Source organism: Thrips palmi, unplaced genomic scaffold (assembly GCF_012932325.1).
Source record: "Thrips palmi isolate BJ-2018 unplaced genomic scaffold, TpBJ-2018v1 HiC_scaffold_4, whole genome shotgun sequence".
NCBI classification, from domain to species: Eukaryota; Metazoa; Arthropoda; class Insecta; order Thysanoptera; family Thripidae; genus Thrips; species Thrips palmi.
The window spans coordinates 6,942,741-6,949,843 of record NW_023144631.1 but is presented as its reverse complement, the minus strand read 5'-3'; the positions used below and the strand labels follow the sequence as shown (position 1 = coordinate 6,949,843).

Sequence of the window (7,103 nt, the reverse complement as noted above, 5' to 3'; positions counted from 1 at the left end):
GAATCAGTCTTGAAGGCCCGGCAGCCCAGCAGCCACAATGGCTTTGTCTTACGCCACGTGCCCCCTCTTCGTCTCTCTCTCTCTCTCTCTCTCTCTCTCTCTCTCTCTCTCTCTCTCTCTCTCTCTCTCTCTCTCTCTCGCCGCCTCTTCGCCCACGCCGATATCCGGCCGGCAAATAAATGATTTGTGTCGGTCATATTGTGCGGCTGTGCGCTGCTGCCGCTCGCGGGCCTAATCCTCCGTCCGTCCGTCTGTCCGTCTGTCCGTCTGTCCGCCCGTCGGTCTGTTTGCCTGTCGCTATCGCGCGGCCCGCCCCTCGGCACACCATGGACACACGTGGCGCAAGCGCGCAAGCGGCAGCTTCTTCTCTGCTCCCGAAAGCCGCGACACTTTTCGGAAACTTTCCTCCGTTCCGCGCCGCCATTGAGGCCGGAAACAATTTGGCACCTGAGTCTCTGCCAGTGTCCGTGCGCGTTGTCCTCCGGGGCTTCCTCGGGCTTCCTGCGCGGCAACCCGACGCCGCTGCGCCGCTGGACGCGTTTGGCAGCCGTGCGTGGACAGCCGGACACACAATGCGCGGATGAATGGGGAAAACGATCCCTGCGGTTCGTCTTTCATTCAATTTCACTCGGATCCTCGCTTTTTGCGTCCTTCCCCGATTGGCGACGATTCCCCCGCGATTTCCGCCGCCGAGTCCGCGCTGTTCCGCGCGGGGTGTCGTGTCGGACGGCCGCTTACCGCCGCCCTGCCCGCTGATAAGTTATTTTAGGACGCAAAACAAACCATTGCCGAAACGCCAATCGGCGATATGGAGAGGGAAAAAAGAGGGGAATGGGCGAGAAAAAAAGAGCATGAATACGAATGTGTGATGTCTCTGGGGTGTTGCTTTGTTATGTTTGCGTAAACCGCGGCTAGTTGGGGACGCGGGTGACATAACAAGGGACATCTGTCCGACAATAAGTTAATTTGACCTCCGGTCAGGGAATCGAGAAAACCGGAAAAAAGAAGCGAGAGAGACGGGAGGAAAAAAAAGGCAGAGTGTTTAGCTCCCCCACGGCCAGTCCATTCCGCGCCTTCGGCGGGCACGGCTCGTCGCCTCGGGGTGGAAGCAGTGGATCAGGAGCCGGGAGGCTGGTGGTCAGGAGGGTGGCGACTGGGGTGGAAGGACAAACAACCGGGAGACAGAAAAAAATAGGACACTCTTTTTGGCTAGCTTTCACCTGAGCCGCCCCTTTCGCCAGTGTGAATCGACGCCCCTGCAAAATATTCGCCCCCCAAAAATATTTGTAGGGAATCGAACCCAAGACCTCGCGGCCCAAAGCGGCCTCCGATAGGACAGTCATCCGCACGCCCACGAGGCATGGAGGCATGGCGGCATGGAGTGGAAGACGAGGTGCCTGCCCGGTCGTTATTCCCCGCCTGTCACTCCGTTTGCTTTTTTTTTTTCAATCGCCGATACTCCCCGCGGACCCACGGACACACGGACACGGTGGCGTTGTGGAGAAAGGAGTCGAAAGGAGAGCAGCCGCCCTCTTCGCCTGGTCGCGCTGCCTCTCTCGCACTCACGGGGCGTCCCGCAGAGAGTGCGAGAGAGACTCCTGGCTGGCCCCCGCTTCGTTTTCACGGTCGGCGGGGCACCGCGAGGCACCGCGATATAATTTGATTCGAAACCGATAACAGCCCCGATGACGCCCCGATGACGGGCGCGTCGTTTGCATGCACCCTGTCGGGACGGGCGCGCGTCGCAGCTGCCCCCCGGGCAGTCGGAGGTTCGAGTCCCGCCCGGCGCGGCGTGCGAAAACCAAATCAGAAAAAAAGGGAAAGGCGAACGGGAGAAAGAGACGGAGAGACGGAGGCTCGGGCAGCGACACATGTTGCGACATGTGTTCCCCCTCCCCCTCCCCTGCGGCTTCCAGGCCCGTCGCGGACCGTCCCGGACCGTCGCGGCATTCCCGGACCAGGAAACAGCACTGAGGCACACGTTTTGTCGTGCCCCCGCGGCCCGCCAGGCCGCCCCGCCAGGCCACCAGGCCGCCAGGCCCGCGCGACTCGTGAGATACGCTCCACGAAATCCCCCGTACGTCCCGTACGTCCCGTACCGACCGCGCTGCCCGCTGCAATTCGTTCTTCTTTTATTCCTTTTGCTTGCTTTGCTCGCTTTTGCAGTGCCGTGGCGTGCCGTGGCCGTGCAGCCACGGGCAAGCGGGCAAGGAGCAAGGGTCGGTGCCATTACATATGCTGCACGGAAAATGGATAACTTTTTGCCGCGGTCGGCCGGTGCTGTGTCTCTGTGTGTTTTGGGGCGAGCGGGCGTCGCGTCCTCGCCGCGCAGCGCAGCCCGGCACAGCCAGCGAAGCCCGATCTGAATGTGAACGTGAATCCGACGAGGAGAGGTGCTGTTTTTGCACGCGGCGGCCGGCGGCGGCTCGAGTGCCAGCACACTGCAGCACACCGAGTACCTGATGTATGATAGCGCCCCTCCCACCGCGTCTCCCAGCAGGTCCTGCAGGGCGGGCCGCCTCGGGCCTTCAGGCCTTGCCTTGCCGCCAGCAGGGCCCATGCCATTCCCTGAATCGGCCGGGGACTATTTCGCGTACCGCGGAGGCCTCAGGGGCCGCCAGGAGCTGTGTGGGGTCCAGGGACGTCCACGGGGACGTCCAGAGACTCGGGCTGGAGCGTCATGGAACGCACACCTCACCCCACGCCCGGCCTGCAGCGTACTCCGGCATAATGCAACACAAATGATAACGAACGTAATCCGCTGTGTACTTGAGCCACGTGTGCAAGCGAAGAAATGCACAACATTCATTCATGCGTGTCTGTGTGCGTGCGTGCCTGTGAGTGTGTGCGTGTGGCTAGGTAACACCAGGGTAACACCTCCCCGTCGGCCGCCAGAATAATATCTGACCGTTCGTGAATGGCGCGGGCTAATCTGCACTAACAGACTGCTGCAGGCACGTCACCTCCCTGACGGACGCTCTATGTGGACGTTTAGGGGACATTATGGCTCGTTTGAGGGACGCCCGGACGGTCGGACCGGCGTGGACCGGCGGGTGCGTTGGGGCGAGAGAGAACGCCGCGCCCTTATCCTGCTTCAGCGGAGGACTCGAAAGCAACAAAAAAGGAGGGAAAACAAGAAAAACAGCACAACTTTCGTCATTATTTTCAATCACGTTTATCGCAGAAAATTTCTTCTACTTACAATTTTAATCACAATTATGACGCAGTGGCCGGTGGGGACACTGCAAGGTTAGGCTGGCCGGCGACACGGTGGAGACGGTCGGGGACGTGGGGGCGGTGCCTGCAGCGTCCCCGTGTGCCTGTCTCCGTTCCCCGGCGACGCGAAGCAACTCGACGCCCTGCACGGCCTGCACAGCCCGACACCCACGGCCCCGTATTAAAGTCGATCTCGGATTCCTGCCCCCCTCCCCCTCCCCCTCCCCCTCCGCTGTCAACTACCCCCTAATCACGGCCGCCTTGCACTCTACAATCGCACACAAAACGCGCCACGGCACGGCGAGGCACGGCGAGGCGTGTCAAACTTTTTTCCTTAAAAAGGCTGTGGTGACAATCACGGTCTTTACACGATGTCGCGCGGGCCGGGCCGGCCGGGGCGCATTGTGTTGGCCTCGGTCCGGTCACGCTCGGACGGCCACGAGGGGAGAGGGGGGGGGAGGCCCCATCCATGCATGCCTTCAATCAGAACCATACATACCCCACTTCTGATTGATGTCCGTCTGTATAATATGACGCAGGCCTCCGCGACGCGACGCGTGGGCCGCCCCTCACCCCCCTCCCCACTCGCCACAACGACATCAATGCGCCCGAGAATATTGACTGAATACTGCAGCAACTCCCAGCGCTTCGCAGACACAGTGCAAATATGCGGCGTTTTGTTTTCTGCCGTTTTTTTTGGCGCTCGCATTTCGAAATTTGGATGCGTTTCAGAGTATTCGCTTGTCTGCTGGAAAGCAGCGTCGACGCTGAGCCCCGCAAGGTGCACAAGGGCCTCGGCGGCCGCTGCCATCGGGCGCACCGCTGCACTGCACTGTAGGCACACTGCATCAGGCTCCAGTCCGGGGGCATCCCGGCAACGGGCCGGCTGCCTCACGCCTCGCCGCGCCGCCGGAGGGGTTGCCTACCGCCGCGGCGCACAGCCCCCCCCCTCCCCTCCCCCGCACCGCGTCCGAGGGGTTGCCTGCCGCCCGGGCGCACCCGCACTGTGGTCTTTGGGTCTCCACGACCTATCTCCCTTTTTTGTGCGTTGTTGATTCGGGAGCCGCCACCACACTGCAGCACAGCAGCTGGGAGGCAGTGGAGCGCTACGCCGCGCTAAGCGCTAAGCGGCCGCACGGGCGGGACACGTGGACGAGATGCTATCGCTGCGAGTCAAACGAGCGGCGGAAAGGTTGCTTCCGGCCTTCGGCCTTCCGGCCTGCCGACCGCAGCACACATTCACACTCTCACACGCACACACACACACACGCACACACTGATAGCACGGGAATCGAACGTGACGTGCTGCGCGCCGCCCCACCTGTCCTCGCCCCCCCCCCCTCCCGATTGCCCTGGCGTCCGCTGGGTCCGCTGGCCAGAGACTGGCACTAGAGGGTACCGCCCGGCACCGCCCCCAGGGTAGCGTGATGTCCGGCACGTGCGGAGGGAAGGCACGGCAGGCCGAGCGGCAGGCCATTCCGAGGAGTCGCGTCGTCTGTCTCTCTCGCACCCGACAGGGCGGCCCACGAGTGCGACGGAGACAGCGATACCGAACCTGTCTGCTGCCCAGTGTGCCTCCTCCTCCTCCCCCAGTGACAAGCTCCGCCACCGCCTCGCTTATCTCTCTCTCCCTCGCGAGGCGCGGCGCCTAGGAGACGGAGCCACGGGGCCCGACGGCCGCACGGCACGGCCCGCCGGCACGCCATTTTTGTATAAACGCGCTCGCTTTCTCGGCCTCGCCGCCCTGAGCCCTGAGGGCGCCCTCCCCGACCCGACCCGCGACCGGCACACTGATTCCGAGAGTCCTTGTCGTCGCTCTGTCTCTCTCGCACGTGAACGGGACGCCCTTTGAGTGCGACGAGGACGCCTGGAGTCGGTGTGCAGGGTGGCGAGGCCGAGCCGAGGCGCGTCCCGAAACGGGGCGGGGCGACGGCCGCGCCACTCGCGAGTCTCGGGGCACCCCTGGGCACCCCGCAGACCGATTCCCAGAGTCGTCCTCGTCGCCCTGTCTCCCTCGCACTCATGGAGCGTCTCGTATAGGTGCGAGAGAGACAGAGCGACGACAACGTCTCTCGGAATCAGTGTGGCTCGCCTGGCTGGCCCTGGACTGCGTGTCTCGAAGGAAGGCCTTTCGGCACCTGCAAGCCCTGCAATGCCAGCAGTACCTGCAATGCAACAACACGGCGCACCCCCGCGGCCGCGGCCGCGCTGCGCTAACGCCGCGCGGGGCTGGGCTGGGTTTGACCTGGAAGTCGGCCAGCAATAAATCCGAGACCAGCGACTGGGGGGCAGGGCAGGCCGGGCAGGCGAGGCGAGGTGGTTCGCTGGTTGCGTGCCGTGGTGGTCGTGCAGGGTAGCAGGCCCCGCCGCTCCGCCCCGCCCCGCCCTAGCCTCCGTCCAACCCCGTCCGATCCCCGGCCTGCCCTACCCTGGCCGTACTGGCCGGTGACGGTGCCGCGGGCCGCGGCGCCCCGGGCCGCGCCGGGCCGCGCTAGCCCCATCCTCGTGCAGCACGTCATGCCGGGGCCGCCCTCGCCCTCGGCCGGCCTAGTCTGCCCCTGTCCTGCACGTCCTGCCCTCCCGACCGCCGGCGCCGCAACCCTGAAGACTGATGCCGAGTCGTTTTCGTCGCTCTGTCTCTCTCGCACTCATGGGGCGTCCCGTAGAGGTGCGCGACAGACAGAGCGATGAAAACGACTCTCGGAAACAGTGATGACGATGACAAGGACAGAAATGAAACAAAGAAGCGGAGTGGCACACTATTTATTGCGGTCCACAATTGCAACACTGTACACTTCAGGTCCTACGACGGCATCGCGCGACGCCTTGGCTGGATGGCGTGCTCCATGGAGCTGGTCTGCGTGTCCGCCAGGAAGCACCCCAGCTGCGACACCACGGTCGGGGGGTTGTTGATCTTGCCGCCGCCCACGGTGGCGCACGCCTAGGGGACAATGTTTAGAACAATGTCAGACGTGGAGGAGTGCAATCATTGAAGCATCACCGCACGGAGCGGCATTGCTCCACCCACCTGCAGCGAGTTGCCGACCGAGTTGATGTCCCCGAAGCTCATGCACAGCATCAGCGGCGGCTGGTCCTCGCCCTGGTCGCCCATCGAGTGGCACGCCGCCGTGGGGTTCTCGCCTGCCGGTGGAAATCGGAATCCGGGTCACTTCCATTCTCGACAGAGTCGCAACGAAAGACTGGACAACGCACCTGAGATTTCGACATCGAAGATCTTCTCCCGGTTCAAGGTGCCCGTGAAGTGGAGCGCCATGTCGTACTCTTCGAACTCCGTCTTGATTTCGACTGCGGAAGTTGGAATAATGGTTGATTATTGATTTGCGACGCCCATGGACATGAGTACTGCGGCGTGATGCGAACTCGCGAAGGGGTTGTTCACTTATGACGTCACGTTCTGTCTATAGCTCTCAGTCCTTGCTTTCTCCTTCGAACTGCCGGTGAGTGCGAGAGACAGGACTTACTGTCGTTGAGGACGTCCTTGTTGCGGCCCTGGTCCCGGATGGGCATGATGACGCGCGCCACGCACCGCGCCCCCATGCACGTCACCGTCGGCGCCACGATCTGGGCCAGGTCGTCGTAGGACGCGGCCAGGCTCGGCGCCGCCCGCAGCAGCAGCGCCACCGCCACCAAGACCGTGGGCGTCATGGCGAACTGGTGCCAGTGACTGGCGGGCGAACAGTCGGTGCGAGGGCACCGGACTGCTGGACATCGTCACGGGCCAGCCGCTAGAAGTCCACAACCTGCAATCACGGAGAATTTACGGTCATTTGCAGCGTGAATAGGATGGAAACGCGTTGACCGTGCATACTTAGGGAGCACCGGCCACACAAAGTCAGACTGTGGAGGGCCACTGCGTATTATGTAGA

The 7,103-nt window shown here is 63.0% G+C and overlaps 1 protein-coding gene across 1 annotated transcript; it reads right to left on the bottom strand.

The window, feature by feature from the left end:
• Positions 1 to 5,963: 5,963 nt before the first annotated feature.
• Positions 5,964 to 6,882, bottom strand: LOC117649573. Its single transcript, XM_034392461.1, has 4 exons — positions 6,699 to 6,882; positions 6,430 to 6,522; positions 6,245 to 6,357; positions 5,964 to 6,157 (listed from the first exon to the last, which is right to left on the bottom strand). The coding sequence occupies exons 1-4, from the start codon at positions 6,880 to 6,882 to the stop codon at positions 6,020 to 6,022; spliced, it is 528 nt and encodes a 175-aa protein (XP_034248352.1). The 3' UTR covers positions 5,964 to 6,019.
• Between the last annotated feature and the right edge of the window lie 221 nt (positions 6,883 to 7,103).